Raw genomic sequence first — 21,287 nt, 5'->3', positions numbered from 1 at the left:
CTATGACCTTCCGCTTGTAGGGTTTGGGCACCGAGTCCCAGGTGTCATTCTTCAAAATGGCATCCATCTTTGCCTTCATGGCAACCTGCAACTCTGGAATATCTTTCGCCTCCTCAAAGGTCCGCGGCTCGTGGAGCTGAGCCACCAAAGCAAAGTTGGCTGAGGGAGTAGACACATTGCATCGTGACCGTCAAGCTCCTGAACTTGGCCCAGGAATGTCCGCAACCCGAGAATCTTGCAAGATCTTCAAATACCACGTCGGTAACTTCTATCTACAGAAGTTGACTTCAAGGGTGGCTCTGGTGCATCTTGCTCTTCCTCTGGTTCCTTGGTATCTTTAGTTGTCAGTACCTTTGTAATGGTCAACTTGGGTGTCGAAACTTTGGGAGCTTTGATGACCTCTTCTTCTACTTGGGACTCAAAGACCACTTCCACACTGATCAATATATATCTCCTCACCGGGACGAAGAGGCGGTACCCCTTTGATTCTTCACAGTACCCGACAAGACGCACTTCCTGCTCTTGAAATCCAGCTTTGTCTTGTCATCTTTATGCACATGTACGATCCGAAAACCCTCAGATGAGAGAGAGTGGGCTTCTTACCTTAATATGCTTCGTAGGGCGTCATATCTACAATGGACTTGGTCTTTGTCTTTGTCTTTGTCTTGTTGAGGATGTGAACTGCAATATTCATTGCTTCACCCTAGTAAGCTTTTACCTGTTCATTGCTTTCGCTCAACAACTCCATTCTGCTGAGATGTGCAAGCACAAGTAAGCTTACGCTTGATCCCCTGCTTCCTGCAAAAAGTGTTGAATTATGCGGAGGTGGACTACCCCCCTCAATCAGTGCGGAATGCTTTGACATCCTTCCACGTTTCCTTCTCTGCCTTGGACTTCCGATCTTTGAATTTCTCAAATGCATGAGACTTCTTGGCCAAGCAATGTATCCAAGTCATCCGACTAAAGCCATCCACAACTAGAAGAGTATACCTGGACCTTGCAAATGAGTTGCTTGACATTGGTCCGCAAATGTCGGAGTGGACCAGCTCCAATGGTCCCTTAGCCCTCGATGTAGCCTCCTGTGGGAATCGCTCCCGATGTTGCTTGCTCTCCAAGCAAGCCTGATAGACTTCCTCTTCAATTCTGATAGGTGGCAGTCCTCCACCATTTTGGACTTTTGCATTTCTATAAGAGTACCGTAATTGACATGACTGAACCTATCCATATAAACATTCAAAGGCCTAACTCTCTTTTCCCAATCACGGGCATAGGCACATATTTTCCTCCCAACCAACCTCGATGCTAGAAAGCTCACAGAATCTCTTACGTGAAAGTTCCTGCTTGTCAAATTCCAACGAGCCCCAATTCCCTAGATGGATCTAGTATGCCACATGTCTACATTTTAGGGTACCTCCTAAATGCATCATTTACCCCTCTCTTGGGATATCATTGAAATCATTTGCCCCTTGGCACATTTAATGCATTTATACCCCTTAGCCTTAAATCCACCTAGTCTTGTGCCATATCACCCTCACCAAGGACCTTGACTTTGATTCCTTTCTGATCCTTTACGTAGAGCCCAAACAAATATAATACAAACATTGATCCTTCAAAAGAAAAGGTTTATTCACCCTTCCGAGGTCATGTCACCTCAACTTGAGCGTAACATTCCTTCCCTCTTCAGGCATCAGCGTCCTCGACGATAAAGTCTAGGAACACTCTCCGTAACTAGTATACGGATTCCCAGATAGCTTCTGATAGAGGTAAACCATGCCATGCAACCAACACCGTGGGTATCTTCCGATTGCATACTTGCATTGTTCCTCAATCCAGGATTCTTGTTGGTTTGCATCTTGCATTATTCTCTATCTCCTGAAACAAAACAACACCCTCGATTAGTGAGTCACCTGTATGCAAAATTTTCTTTAAACGAGAAACATGAAACACTGGGTGCACCTTACAACCCTGTGGTAATTCTAATTTATAGGCTAGCTTGCCTATTCTTTTTAGAATTAACCACGGCCCACAATATCAAGGTGATAACTTAGCCCACTCTCCTACAGTCAAAGACTTAGGATGCGAAGAAACTCTGAGAAAAACTTTTTCTCCTTCCTTAAATTCTCTAACGGATCTGTTTTCATCCGCATACGCCTTAGCTCTATCCATAGCTTGGCGGATGTTAGATCTCACAAGTGCTAGCATCTCCCGCATCTGAACTACAAAGTTCACGGCACCAGGCACTTTCTGAGGTACTCCAACTGTAGTTGGATTTGATGGTCTATAACCATAGTTCAGCTCAAACGGACTGAACCCTGTAGAGGAATGTTTTCTATCATTGTAGGCAAATTCTAACAATGGCAACCACTTGTCCCATGTATGCTGCCTCAATGACACATATGCTCTAAGCATATCCTCCAAAATTTGGTTGATTCTTTCCGTCTGACCATCAAACTCATATTATGCATAATGCGTGACAATGCATCAGCAACCTTATTATCCTTACCTCTTCGGTACCAAATCGTCAAGTTAAACTCCTGCATGAGTTCTTCCCACCTAGCTTGGCGGCCTCTCAAGTCAGGTTGTTTACAAAAATGTTTCAGAGTATCATGATCAACATCAACATAAAACTCTGATCCATATAAATAATGTCTCCATGTTTTCAGAGCATGGATAACAACATACAACTCCAATTCATGAGTTGGCCAATTTCGTTGAGAGGGAGAAAGCTTCTTGCTTTCAAAGGCTACTGGCCTTCCCTCTTGAAGGAGAAGTGCTCCTACCGCAATGCCACTTGCATCAGTTTCAAGGAAAAACGGTTTCTGGGGATCAACTATTTTTAACGCCGGTCTTGAGACCACAGCTTGTTTTATGGTGTTAAAACTCTCCTGTTGATTCTATCCCCATATAAAAGATACTTTATCTGAGGTCAGATCAGTCAACGGCGATACTATTTCAGAATATCCTTTGATATGTCTTCGATAAAATTGGACAAATCCCAAGAATGATCGCAAAGCAGTCAAACTCTGAGGTATAAGCCAAGTCAGTATCGCAGCCACTTTCTTTGGATCCATTTCTACCCCTCAGGAGTAATAATGAATCCTAAATATTCAAGTCTTACCATACACAGTACAGTTTTCTTTTTTATTTACATAAAGACTGGCTTTCCTCAAAGTACTGAACACTATTCTTAAGTGTTCGTGATGCTCAGCAATACTTTTGCTGAACACAAGAATATCGTCAATAAAATGTACTACAAACTTTCCGATATATGGGCGTAGTAAATCGTTCATAAGCATGACGAATGTAGCTGGAGCATTAGTAAGTCCAAATGGCATTACCAAAAACTCATAATGTCCAAACCTGCTTCTAAAAGCGATTTTATACACATCCTCGGCTCTAATACAGATATGATGGTAGCCACATTTAAGATCTATCTTACTGAAAATTACGGCCCCATGTAACGCATCTAGCAAATCATCGATCCGAGCCATCGGATACCTGTGCTTAATAGTGATATTATTCAATGCTCTGTAATCTATACGGAGGCGAAAAGTATCATCTTTCTTTTTTTTAATATCACTGGCGAAGCAAAAGGTGAGAAACTATGTTGAATCTACCCCAACTTGAGGTATTCTTCCAGTTGTCTTCGTACCTCCGCTTCTTCGGTAAAACATAACCTATAGGGAGGCCTATTTACAGGTTCTGCCCCCGAGATTAGTTCAATCTTATGCTGAACATTCCACTCTGGAGGTAACCCACAAGGTAACTCATCCCTAAACAATCAGAGAACTCCTCTGCTATTTCATCAACCAGCTTGGCCATCTCTCCATTTTGGGCAACATCAGTGCTAGCCGAAGGACCATCAATTAGCTCTACCGATGCTGTACAAAGAAACAAAAACTCTTCTTGAGCTTTTCGAACTTTCATTATGGAAACCAACGGTCCTTGACGTATATCTTTTTCACCTCGTAAGACATACAACACATCATTCATCTTGAATTGATAAATGTGCTTTTTTCAATCTATGGCTAAATTCTTCCTAGAATGCCAAGCCTTACCCAGGGCTATGTCTACATGAGCAAGCTTTGTCATTTCAAAATCAAGCTTCTCAGCATAGTCCTGAATTCGAAGTTCCAACTGGGTAACCCTTTGGTCCCATACTTCAGTTGAACTTCCGTCTACCATTCTGACTGTATATGCATAGTCAGATGGGCTAGTCTTTAATTTTAGCCTCTTTACAAGCTTGGAGTTAATTACATTGTGCATTGACGCTGAATCAAACAACACAATGACATCATGATTGGCTACTTGCCCTTTCATCTTAATTAACTCCGTATCGTTAAAAGCTGTGTACCCCGTTGCTGCGGACTTTGACAGGACATTATTAGATGCACTAGTTACTCGCTTAGCAACAAACACACATAACAAAACAGATACTGACCTTTGAGAAGATCCCGCTAGTTGAATCTGCATCTGTTCTGCTCTCGGACTTCCGGCTGAAGGCATCCAAAACACAAGCCTTCTCTCCTCACTTTTTCTCTTTGCTCTGGGTTCAAAGAAGACTTCGACCAAGCCCAGGCTGCCATTGGTGTTACTTTTCTTTTCATTCCAATGGTGGCACTTGGTTTAGGAGTCTCGACTGGCTTCACCTGCTTAGCTTGACCACTAGGCTGTGAGGCACTCCCTTTGCTATTCCACTTCTTCTTAAACCCAGTTTTCTTCGGATACTCATACCGAGTCCCAACCTGCACAACCCACTTGATCTGTTCCCTTTGGCATCTTCATAGTTCAGGGCTATGGCAATTGCTTCATCTAGCGTGTTCGCATACTTAGCCCGAACTTCCATCTTGATCCGATCATTCAATCCAAAGATAAAATCCTTTACCTGGATTGACTGAGGTAGAGGTTCATAAACTTTCATTACACTTTCTCTGAACTTATCAGTGTATTCCGCCACTTATAAATTTCTCTCACGAAGGTTTTGATACTGATCCCAAGCTCGGGATGCTTCGTCAGGAGGTAAGAAGTGTTTTCTAAATTCATTTTTAAACCCCTCCCAAGTAGTGGATGCCATACCATCTTTCTGCTGTTTTATCCACCACCTATCCGCTGCCTCATTAAACATATGGATGGCCTCGCAGATTTTTTTCATATCATTCCTGATTTCACAAATGGCAAAGGCTTCGTCCCATTTGTGTAACCAGGTCTCTATGATATCGGAACTACGGTCAAAGATCCGACCAAAATACTTTTTTGGCCTATAATTGGCAATATTAGGCACCTTAGCCCTTCTAGGCTTGACCGTATGAACACTAGTTTCAGGCTCCATTGGAGATTTACCTTTGTCCTCACGAGATGGTCTAGCAGACATACTATGAACCATTTTCCTGAGCTCGGATTGCCCTACATTTGCTTGTAACTGTTGCGCTAAAATCTGTTGCAAGGCATCCTCCAATAATGCAATTCTACCAGATAGTGTATGGCCTGTTGGGCGCGACACCTGCGGGGTCGGTCGGACTCCCGACTCTACGGGATCCACCCTAGAAGCTTCTTCTTCTACTTCCATTTAGGTCAATAGGTGTTTTTTTTTTTTTTAAACAAATAAAACACCGCCTAAAACTATATTTACAAACGGCTTTTCAAACTCCTAACCCCAAAAGGTGTCTAACCAGGCGTAACCATCAACTGAAAGTAATTGAGAACCAAACCGAATATCTTTTCCCTATACTAGGGAAATATCTGCAATCAAAAATAACTCAAACACCGAGGCAAATAAACGAGCATATACTCCAACAAAACTTAGAAGGCATAGAAAGCTCCCTGGTGATATTTCTACTGCATGAAGAGATTAACTTGTCCCTGTAAGGTTGTTCCAAGCATTTATGACCTGCCTTGTGACCACGAACATGCTGTACTGTCTACCCCTTTTCATGAGCTCACGACCAAGCGCAGTCTTAACTCGTGTTCAGCGACGAAGTGCAACCAATGAAGGCCTAGCTCTGCGGGCTATCAGGCCCAATAGTCGAGTCCACAACTAACAAGCCATTTACACTGTCATAACGCCCGAACCTTGCAGAGTAATTGATCCACAACCTCTGTTACGCTCCAACCTTTGGTGTTAACCAACGCTCTACCAACCAGTCACGACACCATCTAATAGACTATGTGCTTCGTCTGATAACGGTCCACAGCAACGTACGTAGCTCTACTGGCTACCGAATCCACTACTTGCAAAATCCACAATACTACGCTTTTTTTTCACACCCAGCTCTTGCTTGCAGCACTACCCAACAAGACACTCATCTTTGAAGTACCAGCATCGATAACGTTAAAGGATCTCCACGTAACGCAGATATCAAAACACAGACTTCTTTTAAGTGGTTCATCGTGGATATCTAGATCAATTTCCCTGGCCCTAGGCTAGCTGCAGATTGACGAACGAAATCACAATAATTATAAAACTAGCCCGTACTCACAAGCTCTTGCAATCCCGTCTTCCACGCCTTCAATCAACGACGAAAGATACCAAAATATTTTAGTCAGCTAGTCCTGAAGGTAACCACCCGTAAACCAGCGCATGCGCCACTCTTAGCCTTTTTCTCTGATCCCGTAAGACAAGATCCCCGCTCCTCTATTGGCTTCCCGATGGTAGCATGCTAAGGCTTAACGAAGAATCGGATCAACAGCCCGACGTTCCGCCACGCTCTGCCTGCTGACCCTTCCAGAAGCAAAAGAGGTTTGATAAAAAGCCCTTCTTTAAATATAAAAATGGTTTTGTTCCATAGAAGACAAGCCCAAGACCTCTCTCGATCCCCCTTTTCCCAATCGCCTGCTGCTCTGATACCAAATATCACGTATAAACATTCAAAGGCCTAACTCTCTTTTCCCAATCACGGGCATAGGCACATATTTTCCTCCCAGCCAACCTTGATGGTAGCAAGCTCACAAAATCTCTTACGTTAAAGTTCCTGCTTGTCAAATTCCAACAAGCCCCAATTCCCTAGATGGATCTAGTATACTTGCCCTTACCAAGCTTGTCCTTTGCTAGAAGTGCTTTATCATCGTCCTTCTTGTACAACTTTTCTCGGGCTTCCTCCTATAGTAGCCAAGGCCCAAGCTCTTCAAATGTCAAAGGCTTGGTCCTTTGTCCTACTGACACAGTGGTGACGAATCCCTTGAAGCTACGCGGTAAAATCCCAAGTGTCAACAGTGCTAGCTGACAATTGTCCACCTTCTGACCAACCGATGCCAATTGATCTCTTACCACTCTGACTTTCGTCAAGTGGTCATGTACAGATTCTCCCTCATCCATGTGCATATTGAAAAGCTGGTGCTGGAGAGTCAAGATACAAGAACTGTTATTGTCTCATTTAAGTCCTTCAAAGAGGCCCACGCCTCTACTGACATTTCAGCCATCTGGATATGAGGAACCACAGAGTCCACCGTCGCCTCTATGACTAAAGCCAAGGCCTGGGCATCTCTATCCTCCCATGCTTTGAGTTCATCCTTGTCCACCGGCATCACAATCCTGCCCTTGCTATCTACCACATCCTCCGGCCTTCCACTTCCGTCGTGAGCTTCCACAGCTTCTGGGCCACAAGGTGACTTCAGATCTTTACCTTCCAGGTGGGGTAATTTGTCCCATCCAGCTTCCAAGACTCTCCAAAGTTAGGGATGGTATAAGAGGGAACATGACTAGCGGAAGGAGTATGAAGAGTAGTGGCAGAAGAGGCATGTGATTCGACATGTCTGCTGTAATTTTCACACAGCAAAGAATCTGCAAATAGAAGTGTGGTAGATGAAATGGAACTCTGCAAACCTTGTGAATCGGAGTCGCTTTCTTGAACAAGAACTCCTTCCTCGATGTGAGTGTCTAGAGCGGAGAACCGTGCTCTGATACCATGTTGGAAATGAGGGATAGATCACTCTAACCTCTCAACCTCTATGCGGAATAGGAACAGCTCAGTCTCACACTCAATGATGCAGACCAGGCACCAGAACCTCACTCTACAAATAGAGTATAGACAGCATATACAAGAGAGAGAATATGAGAGAGAACTCAGATGTATTCCTCCACCAAACAGTGGGCAAAACCTAGCTTGGTGAGCACAGCGAGAGGCTGGCCTGAATCTGGAACTCTCCTAGAAGTCTCTTCCTGCTCCGCGCTGCCTCTTGAAGGCTTCAGTGGTTGCTGTGGCTGATGCCAAAAGATGGGGGCAAGGAGCCCCTTTTATAGGCAACCATCTAGGAAGTGTTTTCCCCACATTGATGCATTTGGGAGATCTGTCCAACCAAAATCGTATGCTTTTGATCCTTGGTAAGGAGATTCACTATTAGCATCTATGTAATTGCTCAGCATCAGGCTTCTTGCTTTTAGACCAGCTTCTCCACTCAATGGAGACAAAAAGTTTGCATGAGGTGCTGCCATACTCTCAGAAAGTGCTCCATGACAATGAACACCACACCAAACCGAGTCTTCGCAAGCCTAAGAATAGCTAGCCCTCCAGGATTAAGTGCTTGGAAGACACCTAAGCCTCTTTTGTTTTTGCTGGAGTATCTAGCAATGAAATTGGCCTTGTTAACCTTTTAAGTCAACCAATCAAACTTCCCTAAGTCTTCAAGAAGCAAATCCAGCGAATGGGTGGCACATGGGGTCCATACAATGCAACTGTTTGTCACTTGAATCATGTCACCCATTGCTTGTGCTCCACCAGATGAGATTCTCTTTTAGTCCTCATTTAAGTAGTAATCTTCCTCTTCCATTGAGGACATTCAAGAAAATAAAAAAGGAGATTGTATTCAATAATCAGCTTGGAAACCTTCCAAGAGGGCAGATTTCTTTCATTGAGGACATCAATAAAACTAATATTCTTCCATTGAGGACATTCAAGAAGATAAAAAGGGAGATTGCATTCAACAATCAAATTGCAAACCTTCCAAAAGGGAAGATTTGTTCAATACGCTTCCTTTTTTTAAAGAGCTTTCTAAAGCACCTTTATAACTAGAAAAGTGTTTTTGAAGATGTTCTTTACTTTTGAAAAAGAAACAATTTTGCCCAAAAGACAGGCAATGTTTGCAATAAGGATGGCTGGCCTCTGATATATTTGCCCTCCCATTGGGTACTGGCAGTCCTATAAGGGATCCCCCTGCCTGCCCTCGATGACACAATAGACAAAACCTTGTCTTACGTATCCTTTCGCTGCGTACCTCTTCCCTCAAAACAAATAAGGATTCACAAACAAGGCGCAAATGCTCTACTCTACTAAGTACTGAAGTACACACAGATAGAAGTGTCTCCACTGCATACTAACAAACAATGATGCATGTGACAGTACCACTAAAGACCATACTTCCTCTCAAAGCCTACAGCTGGATGCCGAATCTTATGATTGCCCTTCTGTTGTTCTAGCATCTTTAGAAAATGGTTGTTAGTATGAATCTAAGATGGTTCCATGCTGGTTACTTTACACTTGCATCATATTAGATATGTGGTAAAAATTTAGTTACAAACTTTGCAAAGAATGGCCTGTCTCATACTACAATGATGCCAAATAAATTAAGCAAAAAATTGATATGAAATTGTGTCTGAAGTGATAGTCTATTTAAAATTACCACTTGATTATCAAAAATTCATACTGATGTGTGCAAATGATCCTCCATGCATTCAATAAGTCTATGTTCTTAGTGCAAAGTTCAAACTGAAACCTTGTTCTGCCTGTTTCACGAACAAGAAAGAGATACAAACTAATCTTACCAGAGGGTTCCAAACATAGCTTTTGTTGGCATATGGTGCAAATTTAGCTAGTGGAAACTTCTCATCATCAGAGATACCTCCTGCATACGGGATCACAAGACACTTATTCCCAGCATGGAAACTCTCACACGGCAGCAGCCTAAAATTCCAGGTTCAATCATCCAAGCACCAGTTGTGTGTTGCCAAGTTGCTTAGAGACATTAAAGAGCATGTTGTTCGCAACCACAAGACATTTTCCTTTACCCAGTATGACTCGAGTGCTGTTGTCAGTGCCAGAAACAGATTCGACTAGCAAACCTGTCACTTTCTTGGCAAATAAGGGCTCAGTCAATGTCCTGCCAGTAACCAAAGATATTAAGAAAAAACGTGTAGACGTCACATAATTGGCAAATCTACTAGATATACCTCAGGTCTGCTCAATGAAAAGTACCTGTTTAAAAAAACGCTCAATTCAGAGGAAGGCAACAAAATAGCAGCTTTTTGTTCCAAATCTTCATTAGCATTGGAGAATTTCAAAATTGGAGCAACCACCTTCACTCGGCCTGGATCTGTCAACATGTTTGGAAAGGCACCAGATATGACACTCACTACAGAAGAGAGGGATAAGGGAGACAAGAAAGGCACACAGTGATGATCCGTATGGTTGCATTAAGACAGCCAACTTTTAGAATTTCCCTGCTTTCACTAGCTTTTAAAACCAATTGCAGGTAACCAGACAGACTACTTGTGGAAAGAAAATTTTTCCAGGGAGCTTTCTCACAAGGCACAGAAAATACGAGATTAATTGGGCCTTACTGCCACATCCAATTTCGCCTGAGAGAGTCAGCAACCGAACACAAGGCGTGCCTTCCACAGGTTGATACATAGCAATTTCAAGTTCCGGCACTGACTGTAAAGTTGCAACAGCTGGAAACAGTATGCAAAAAAATAAGAGATCCCAGGTCCGACGCACATCTGAAACTGCAATCTATGACAAAAACTTTACACATAGCACAGCCCATGCCTCTCAAAGATGCAATTTGTTTAAATAATAATTATTGCAGAAACAAGTTCCGGCACTGACTGTAAAGTTGCAACAGCTGGAAAGAGTATGCAAAAAATAAGAGATCCCAGGTCCGAGGCACATCTGAAACTGCAATCTATGACAAAAACTTTACACATAGCACAGCCCATGCCTCTCAAAGATGCAATTTGTTTAAATAATAATTATTGCAGAAACATTTCAACAAATAACTGTTTGAACACAGTCTCAAACTGATGGTTGGATGAGTATAGATAGCTTTGGGCGCACATGCCACAGTAGAGGTAGGTGGATGGGGACTTATATAGTCCCCCAATAACTCTAACCAGAGTACTACTAAGGTAGCCCCCCTTTCCCCCTTCATTACACCCCTTGTCTCCCTCATATGAGGGCTCACACATGGGGCAGTGACTTCAACACACCAAACAGTGTGAACATTCTTTGCAATGTGATCTTTCAAAATGTCTCGTGACATTTCGGACGGCATCAATGCAGCTTTTGAGCTTGATAATGTATTTCTCCATTTATAATTGCTAACAGGTAGGCAAGGTGTCATCGTTCATGCTTGTGCAATTATAGATATGTAACTTGAGATGAGTAGTGTGCTATTGTGAATTGAGTATTACTGGGTGTTTGTCTTGTTTGGTCTAATCCTCTCTAATCTCCCTCCCTCCTCCTCTCTCCTATCCCCATCTCCCTCCTCCTCCCCCTTCCTCTCTCTCCCTTCTGCTCTTCTATCCTCTTTCTCTAATCTGCCCCTACCCCCTTTTCTACATTGCTATCAGAGCTCTGACCCTGGCACCTTTGCTTTTCCCCCTTTCAGCCATTGGTAGCTTCAATCGAGCTCACTGCTGTACGTGCAAAACCAAGGGTAGGGGGCATCAACGCGATTGATAATAAAAACCTTCGGGGGGGTCCAGTCCGACTGTTGTCTTGGGCCCTAGTGCTGTGTGTGACAGAAGAGAGAGAGAGATTTCTGAGAGAGGCTGAGCGCAGCAAGTAAATCTTCTCGGGGTTTTCTTAGTTTTCATTGGAAATCAGCATGATAGTTATCTGCAAGAGAAGATCACCAGATTCTTGTTACAACCTAATCAAGAATCGAAAAGCTTTTGCAACCATAGCTGGGAATAATTCTTGCAATCATGCCATGGATGAAGACGATCGACTGCCCTGCATTCGCTTTCAGGATATTCCTGGAGATCAGCTGGCAAAACTCTTTGCGAACCCAGATGAACCTCTGCATCCCTGAATCGCTTGTGAAGCAATAGCATCTACACCCTTCTCAGTTTCTTCAGCTTCCTCGCAGTTTGTCCTTGATGGAAATCTCCATCGCTGGCGCCATCTCCAAATAGTCGTTCATCAGGCAGATTCGAAGTAAGGAGCATTCAACTAGTCCCTTTAGGCTCTTCTGTCATCTCCTCATGGCCAGCGATGCCGCCTCATCTGGCAGAGCTCCCATCTCCTATGTCGTATCATAAGTCTGCCCCACCAGCATTGGCTTGCCTTCTTTCCTCTGCATAGGCATCACAGACATGCCTCTACCAGTCTATGTAGATCTGGGTGTTGCCTCAGTCGCAAAGGATACTGCGATCGTTGATAAGAAATGGGCACAGAAGTTTGTGATGCAGAGAGAGAAGGTGGGATTGCAGAGCAGATGTCCAAATTTGAGATAGAAGAAATGAGGTAGCGTAAGGGCGGAGGAGACCTCGTGGGGCAAGGTTCTTTTATGCCATAGCCAACGGGGCAAACTACTGGGTCGATTGTATTTTCTACTCTCACTCTTTGCAATTGGAACGTACAACAGTCAGCAAATGCAGAAGCTGCATGATCTTGTTGCCTGTCTCTGCATTTTTCGGCCCGGAAATTTAGTCTTCTCTCACCTAGCAAACCTGAGGTCAATCTCTTGAGTGTAACTGAGGAACCCTGATCCAAACGGCGAGGAAAACAAGTAAAGGGGATGAAGAATTTGCCTCCCGATCTGGTCTGCCTTGCAGTTAATTGAAGTGAGCGGTTAGGCAATTGCGATCATTCTACTCTTCGGATCCCTGACGTAAGGCTCTGGCTAGCATTTCTGGAAGCCCTTTGCTGCGATTGGAGAAACAAGCGTGGGAGCGCTTTCAGTTGAGACTTCCAAAGCGCTTGAGACTTTCTTCAATGGTGTAGAACAGATCCTTAGTCCCTGGGCTACACTGCATTTGACAAAAACGGTCTACAGCAAATTCTAGACTTCAAAACGAAGGAGAGGCAAGGTAGAGTAGTCGCCAAAGTCTTATTGGGAAAATGCCTCTGTTAATAAAGTGTTGGGGGCTAAGGGCTGCCCCCAACAGGGTCTTTCTGAAAACTACATGAAGCACGAAAAAGGGAGAGATGAAGAAGACAAAGTAATGCTGCCAAAAAACTGAATATGCATAATGACTCCCAACAAACGGGGCATTCAAGATCATCCCTTGAAAATGAAAAGGCCCATACATGTGGCAACCATCCAAAGTTCTCCTAAATAGCCAACTCTCCTACCTTCCTTGTACCAAAATTCAAAAAGTGTGCATGTGGTGGCCATAATGTCTCTCATGATCTCCGAATCGGCAGGCCCAAGTAACGTGTTTAACAAGGGGTTGATGGAACAGAGGAGAATATTTCCTCTGCCATTTTTCCCATTGCTAGCAACATGGTCAAGTAGAAAAATAGGTAGTTACCTTTACCACTTTATTTGGACCTATACGTGGCCTGACACCTTGCCAAAGTCTATAGTAACATTGGATAATTTCCTTGAAACCTCATGCCAAGGTGATGATGATGCTGCAAATTTCTGACACCAAGCTTCTAATGCTGCAAATCACCACAAATCTGCTGTGACAACCAACTACTGGCTATATTATGTATTGGGCTCATGGAAACTTCACTTTGGACTGAAATCACGCTACTTGCTAAAAATCTTGAGTAGACTGAATTAGCCACTTGAGGCCTAACGTCCTTAAGTTTTGTATCCAAACAACCTATTCAAATAGACAAAAGTCCTGCTCGCAATAAGCACGAAAACCAAGGCTTCCCACACATTAGCATTGTAGAAGCTAGTTGTCCAATGGAAGCCTTTGCTGAGCTGAAACTGGGTGAAGGCACGAGGAGAGAGCAAGAGTTAAAAAGCTAGACTCCCATAGTTGCACAAAAGGTGAAACGTTATGGGACATAACGCGTTTCAAAAAAAGAGGGGCTGTTTTGTTAGCCTGTATATTTCAGAGACATGGGATCCTATAATTACCAATACAATTGTCATACGCGTAGTTCAGTATTTTTTAAAGCTGTGAGCACCTTAAGATGCTTAAATTCCTTCCCACGTGTCCTCTCTCTTTAATAGTTGATATTATTTTTAGCAAGAGCTGAGTTAGCATCTTGAATCCAGAAGAAATGAGCTAGTGAAAATTAGATCGTCAGAGATCGTAGCGGACGCTCTTCACAAAAAGAGAGGTATATTTAAAAGGGCCTTATCATTGAAACACTGGGTGTTGATTTTTCTTTAAAATTATGCTTCCAAAAAGATTGCCAAGTTTAAGAACTCATCGTCATCTAAAAAACACAGCAAAGCGTTACCCGAGTGCCAGAAACAGAGTATAATGACCAATTTCAGAGCACGAAAAGCACGCGGAGCCATAATTGCGTGGTGAAGGCGTGGCCTGGACCAAGGAGAAACGGGAGCTGAGCCGTTGAAGCCTGTGCACGCACATCGCGAGGGTCTCATGACGATTGACGACCCCAAGGAAAATGGGTCTTCTTTCTGATCGTTACATCAAGACTGCAGAGTCACAGCCGAATTGAAAAGAACCATCGCTTTTGTCATACAGAAATTCAAAATGTGAATCACCTCTCGTCTCAAACCAATCAGATGGCTTTTGAAATTACTTCTTTTGCAGACAACAATCCAAATCCAAACTCGTGGATTTGCCAAATATGATTTATACTCAACATGATCTATGATGATCTAGTGTGTATATACATATACACATTTATCAATGTATGGGGGGACATACTAGTGTGTTTACACATAGTAGCACACCATGGGCACCGCCCACACAGATCATGGACAGACTAGATTGCTTGCCCACGGCTCATATGCATTCAATGCACCATGGGCCCTCTAGCCTCTAAACACCCCTTATAGTGAACATGATCCACTAAGCCATGTAGCTTCCTTCACAAGGTGAACATGACCTACCCATCTCCTTCAAATGGTCGATCCTAATGAACATCCAGTGGACTATGGGAAGATGGTTGGTTTTTTTGCTCCTCTTAAGGGGGTTGGTTGCTTTTTTAGCTCATTTCCATGTTTTTAGTTTTTTTCCGATCAATTTGACCATTTTGGATTGATAGTCCGGGTTAGTGTTAAGTAACCCTCTTATTGTTAAGTAAGTAGTTAGGGTATATTGTTTTAGTGTTAAGTCACTCTGTTAATGTTAAGTAGTTAGGGTACATTAGTGTTCCCTAACTCTGTTGATGTTAAGTAAGTAATTAGGGTACTTTGTTTTTGGGTTAGTTTTATTATGGTACTTTGTTTTAGAGCAACCAAGCACAAATTGTTCTTGGGTGCATGTAAGTTTATAGAATGCTTTGTTTTCATGTGTAGCGTGTTTTCTAGTTTTATTTATCCAAAAACCATACATCTCTTATCAATGGATAACTAGGCACAAATTGTTTTTAGGTGTACATAAGGTTGTCTCGTGTAATACACCTTGGACCCACCTTTGAGAAGAGAGAGAGAGAGTGAAGGAAATTTGGCCCAAGTGAATTAGAAACTAGTGATGAAAAAGTGTAAATCAAATGTTAGTTGAATGGATTGATGAAATTGAATTAATCAATGATTCTGCTAATGGTGTGCATGGTTTTATCGAGGTATAAGGACAAGATTAAAAAAGGCATCCCCTGTGTGGATTAAACCAATGCACCCACGCGAAAGGGTGAGTGCCATGCAAGGCCTAGAGCACATGCAAACTACAAGATGTGGACTAGTCTTAGGGTGAAGGTTGGAGCTATATAGAGAGTGGGATCCCAAAGAGAATCATAGAAAATAGAGTAGAGAGGAGCCAAGTGACAAGGGACAGCCTCCATCGTCCTTGTAAGAGTGTGATTCTTCCTCCTCGTTCCTCTCGGCTCAGTGGAGTAGATCCCTATAATCCCCACAAAGGATTTTGGGAAGTGATAAGTGAACTATGGCTTCTTTGGTTGAATAGAAACATTTAGAGCATTCTTTCAAGGACCTATAGCAAGAGGAGTATTGTGTTCAATGGTGCATGGGCCTAGTGCTTGTGTGGTGAGATAAAAAGATGCGATGGTGAGCTGTGTGAATTCCTCTGTTTTCTACCTATTTAGGGGGGAGTATTCTGGTTGTGGCCCCTATTTCAGGTAAGCTACTTATTGTCGTAGCTACGAGTTGCTATCTCTCTCCGTGCATAGAGTATTATGCAAGACGATGATCTGAATATTATGGGATACCCACGACATGTGATCCACCTTCGGACTACACATTTTTGGCATTGCGATCGAGGAGCTCAAGGTATGCTTTTGCTTGCATTTTGCTTCTTTCTAGTTACCCACCCATTGCCCAATACTAAGTAGCTTAATAAAAGGCTATTGGTTTTGGAGTATAGGATAGGAATTGAGTGAAAAGAGGATTTGAGAGTGTTTTGAAGTTGTTATTTCATGCTTTAGTTGTCAAATCTCAGGAAAAGGTAACTAAGGTGATTTGTAAAGAATGTATGTTGTCAAAAGCAATCAAAAACACCAAGAAATGATGCTTTTTGTGAATTTTGCAACTATTTTAAACTGACAAAACTATCACATTTTGAAAAAATCCCCAATATGTGTGAATTTTTGTTGTTTGTTGCTTTTCCTAGGAAATTTAGGTAGTATAGTAACCCATTGGCCCAAGAAATGCTACACATGAAGCATCAAATGCCAGAAAATCATTAGCCTTGGGATGACAAACTGTTTGGAACAGACCTAGCACATTACGAAATAACACAATGCCCCCCCCCCCCCCCATTAGTAGCATTAGCACTAATGTGATGCCCTCATCATGTTAGGTTCTGACACACCTACCCTTGGAAAAATTCACCAACTGCCAGTTAGCATTTTATGAGCATTTAACACTGACAGCTTATCTACCTCATTGCATTATCAAAAGTCACCTCGTTTTGCATTAAGATCTAAGTCAACAACCTTGCAACATTATTAGTTAATGTAGTTGCTCCCTCATGGGGTTGACACTAATGCAACAACTCCCTCATGGGGTTAACACTAATGTGACAACCTCGTTGAGTTAAGCTTCATGCAATGCCCCACTGCATTAGGCACAAACTCAAAGTTCTACCTAGACATCATGTCCAGGGTTCAAATCTAAATTGAATTGTGGGTCATTAGAGATAATTACTAGAAACCCTAAAACCTCACTCATAAACATAAGAAGAGGGATTTGAAACCACATGCCATAAGTTGAATTGAAAATTGCACCCAGATGTTGTCAAAACTTTTAAGAAGCATCTTGCACACTTAGGTAAGCCACCATAATTGGACAAGCAATTTGGGGTGTCTTCATTTGTTAGTCACAACTACCCCATTGCATTAAGGCTAATGCATTGAACCATCGAGTTTAACGCAACAATCGAGTGGGTTATAATGCAATGCCCCTACAGTTAGGCTTAATGCATTGACCTAGTGAAGAAGAATAATTTTACTGTAGGAATATTACTGTATTACTCATTTGGTAGACATACATGCGCTTGAGGTCTAGTAGAGTCCTTGCAAATGATCTTAAGCCTGAAGATAGTTCTTGAAATAACATTCTGTCTAGTCACATAACCCAGCTTTGCATTATTTCAGTCAGGGACTTGAATTCTCAACTCACATTCCATGCATGGGCCACCCTAAGGTGATATATCCAGCTCCGAGGAATAAATGAGTTTTGACAGAGATATGGGTGATCCATCTAATTTGAGAGCCTTGGAGGCTCCAAACTCTAGCTTAGCTCCACCTCACTCCCCTACTCCCTCCATAGCAACACAAATAAGAGACATCTTCTCCAATGTGATGGAAAGGTTTGGACTATTAGAACAGGCAGGTATGGTAAATCCATTTGCCAGGCATAACAGTAGCAGGGAGAACCTCAACAACCTCAGGTGTCCACCCAGCTAATGCTTTTGGAACCAATATTTATGGACCCAAGTCCCACCATGTTTATTGGCAATCAACCACTACAATACCCATTCTTCAATTATAGCTAGTCTTATAGAAGTGAATTTGGCTCTTAGACTCCCTCAAGAGTTCCAAATGCTAAAGAAAAATGGGCAAAGCAATTCCCTAGAAGGTCCACAATTGAGACGCCCTACTTTTGAAGTTTTGATAGTCCCTACTTTAGAACGTGGGAGGTGTTCCCTACCCAATGATCTCCCCTTATAGACCTATTTTCGGGGTGAATATCATACTCCCTAGAGGACCTCTAGCCTAACTTATTAGGCCAACTAACCCCAAGTCACAATCCAAATGGGTAGTGGGTCAGGGTCCTCAAATCCTACATTTGGACAACCAATCTATAATATTCTCCACCAGGACCACCTATATATGGAGCGAGATCCACATTTCTCTAAACCCCTCCTGTATCACAAACGGTCCTTATGGACAAAACCATGAGGATCCTAGTGGAAGCACTAGGAGGGAGACTTCTTTGCCTCTAATTTTCTTGAAGGAGAAATACCAATCCCTTAAGGAGTAAGGCCATCATGATCTCTAAACTAATCACCAAGTTCATGTGAAGGAGACCCAGTCTTCCACGTGGAGTGACTAGAGCAAATTTGTGAAACCTTTGGTGCAATTGGAGATCTAGACATCGCTAGTGCCTTTGGCTTAAGCCTTGATGGAAAGGATGGAAAATGGTTTAGGGCTCTAAGTCTAGAGAAGAAAATCAACTGGGACACCTTGTGCATGGCATTCATAGTGGGGTTTGCCCCAAATGGCCCAAAATGGAGTCTAATCAACCAGTTGTACAAGGATGAACAGCCAAAAAAATGTATTGCTGCAACCACGACTGGAACAGGCACCTCGACATAGGTAGTATTGAATTGCTCCATCTAGTACATGAGGTCGAGTGCTATGGCACAAGGTGGAAAATTGAAGTGGGAAAAAGTGTAGACTCTAGAGGATATTTTGGTCCTTTTCTTGGAGCTGTCGGAAGATATCCCACCACCACTATTACAAAATTGGCATGTAAGTGGGGTGAATGCGTCTTCATTGAGCTGTTGTATAGAAAAGCCTCCCAAAATGTGGCTATTTGAGAAAGAGAATATACCATTGAGGTTGAAGTCCCATGTCTTCATCTTTGGTTGGAACTTTGCTTATGTTCGGAACTTCATAGCGACATCTTGTACATTTGCGACATTGCACAAAAGCTGCATTGGATAAATCTTGTGAGTGTGTGCACAATCCTCAAGTTGTGTTTTTGGAGTCTTTGGTGCCACCTTCTTAGGTTAGTGATGTCATTGAAAATTTGAATTGTCATCAACTGCCTTATGCCAGTCAGGATCTAGTGGCAGGAGCTCTTCATCGGCGGGAGGTCATCATCATGGATGTGGAAGTCATCCGGTTATTGGGGTAGTGTTCCCTAAGATAAAAGTGGGATGTGGAAGTCATCCGGTTATTGGGGTAGTGTTCCCTAAGATAAAAGTGGCATTGTAGATTCTAAAAGTAATGTTGGCCAGAGAATTTTCTGAATGGGGCTACAATTCTTCCTTCTTAGTCAGCTCCAAAATAGGTTCATCAGTGGGTGGGAAGAATTGATTATTCTTGAAGGATTCTGCACCACCCTTGAAAATTTGATATAATAGAATGGAGTGGAAGTTGGGAAATATCAGAGTCTTGTTGAAAAAGTAGATCATGGCTAAAAAATGTCATGGCTATTATGGGCTGGGTGTAAGTGGGAGTGTATGGATAGGTCAAGGTGGTCTTGAATGGATGCGGATGTGAGTGTTGTGAGGTGGTACGATAGTGTTTGGTCGATGGAGCATGGTTGAAGTGAGTGCGCAACCAGTCGTGTGGGGAGCCTATCAAATTCTTCATCTTGTGTGCATTCTACTTGTGGTGCAAGGTGGGGTGGCATGTTTGCTCTAGTAACAGAGTTCTGCAGGTTCAAATTTTGGTGTTGGCATTGCTACACCTAGGTGTGTAGGGCATTGATTTGCTTGCATTGTGCCTTAGTATCCCTTTCTATCACTACCCTATATACTATTATAGTTGCATCGAGCTCAGTGATCTGATCTTCGTACCTTTGGCACTGTAGCTCTAGCTTGGAAATGTGCTCCATGGCCAATTTTGCTTCAGCCAGAGATAGTTGAGCTTGGAGGTGCTTTGCATGCGCTTGGTGCTGCTTCCCCTATTCTAAGAGCTATTGCCCCATAGCCTCGAAGGCTATTTTCCTTGATTTTTTTGTGGCTAGTTTTTGCTATAGGTGAGACTGAGTGAACTTGATGAGCAGGAGCTCTATTTATGCAAGTGCACTATACTCTTGCTATCATTTGAAGAGATTTAGTGCTGTTTATTGGAGCTGTACCATCGCCTGCATAAAGTTCTTCTCAAGCTATTTAGTTTTCTTGGAGTCTTCAATTCATAGGTGATGATACTCTAAAAGAAGAATCATAACTTGAGGTTGAGAAATGGGTTGATGCTTCCATTTGCTGAACCCAACGGGGGGCAACTTGTTTGGCTTGGGGAACTGGATCCTTGCCCTTGAGGCTTCTAAGTTAGCCACTTGTTTTGTGCCAAGAGTTGGGGGCTGAATGTTATGAGGCACAGAGATGGTTGGCATACTAGGAGGGGCATCTAGAGGATCATGTACATTGGAATCATCTTAGAGTTGGGAGTCGAGGTCTTGTGCCATTGTCCCGGTGGTGTCTTGTTGGGTTGTGAGAGTGCTCTCAACGGAAGCAAGAACGGAAGAGGGAGAGGGAGAAACAGAGAGCCACACAAGTTTTGGTGGGTGCAGAACCACCCTAATCTTCTTTTTCATTCATTTATATATGTGTTTGAGTATTGTACATAACCAGGGTAAAGGCACAGTGACCTTTAACCCCCACAACCTCCCACTTAAAGGACAATGTGCCTTTAAGGGAGAACAACCAGTGAGCATACTATCCAATGCCCATCAATACATGACAATACTCAAACCGCTGACTAGGTAGACTCTTCGTCAGCATATCTGCAGGGTTATCATCTGTATGAACCTTGACAAGCTCCATGAGCTTGTCCTCAAGTACCTCCCTGATGAAATCGTACCTGACCTCAATGTGTTTGGTCTTTGCATGAAAGACCGGATTCCGTGCTAGCTGAATAGCACTCATGGAATCACTATGCAATGTCGGTACACTTGTATGAATCCCCAAATCTCCCACTAGCCGATTAAGCCATATAGCCTCCTTGCAACCCTCTGTAACTGCAACATACTCAGCGTCTGTGGTAGACAAAGCAACGCACTTCTGT

At 42.9% G+C, this 21,287-nt stretch overlaps 1 protein-coding gene across 1 annotated transcript in view; it reads right to left on the bottom strand.

The window, feature by feature from the left end:
- The window catches only part of LOC147895355 (Zn-dependent exopeptidases superfamily protein), a 55,246-nt gene extending 40,522 nt beyond the window's left edge, over positions 1–14,724 (bottom strand). Inside the window, exons 1-6 of the mRNA XM_087383690.1 lie at positions 14,670–14,724; positions 14,361–14,562; positions 10,550–10,660; positions 10,185–10,302; positions 9,998–10,089; positions 9,755–9,834 (exon numbers count right to left, since the gene is read on the bottom strand). Coding sequence (XP_087239816.1) covers positions 9,755–9,834; positions 9,998–10,089; positions 10,185–10,302; positions 10,550–10,660; positions 14,361–14,508 — 549 coding nt within the window. The 5' untranslated portion in view covers positions 14,509–14,562; positions 14,670–14,724. The remainder of the gene's footprint in view (positions 1–9,754; positions 9,835–9,997; positions 10,090–10,184; positions 10,303–10,549; positions 10,661–14,360; positions 14,563–14,669) is intronic.
- Between the last annotated feature and the right edge of the window lie 6,563 nt (positions 14,725–21,287).

Source organism: Dipteris shenzhenensis, chromosome 13, assembly GCF_047967505.1.
Source record: "Dipteris shenzhenensis isolate YYH24624 ecotype China chromosome 13, Dip_SZ_1.0, whole genome shotgun sequence".
Lineage (NCBI taxonomy): Eukaryota > Viridiplantae > Streptophyta > Polypodiopsida > Gleicheniales > Dipteridaceae > Dipteris > Dipteris shenzhenensis.
The sequence above is the reverse complement of the archived record's forward strand: the minus strand, read 5'-3'. Positions and strand labels throughout refer to the sequence as shown.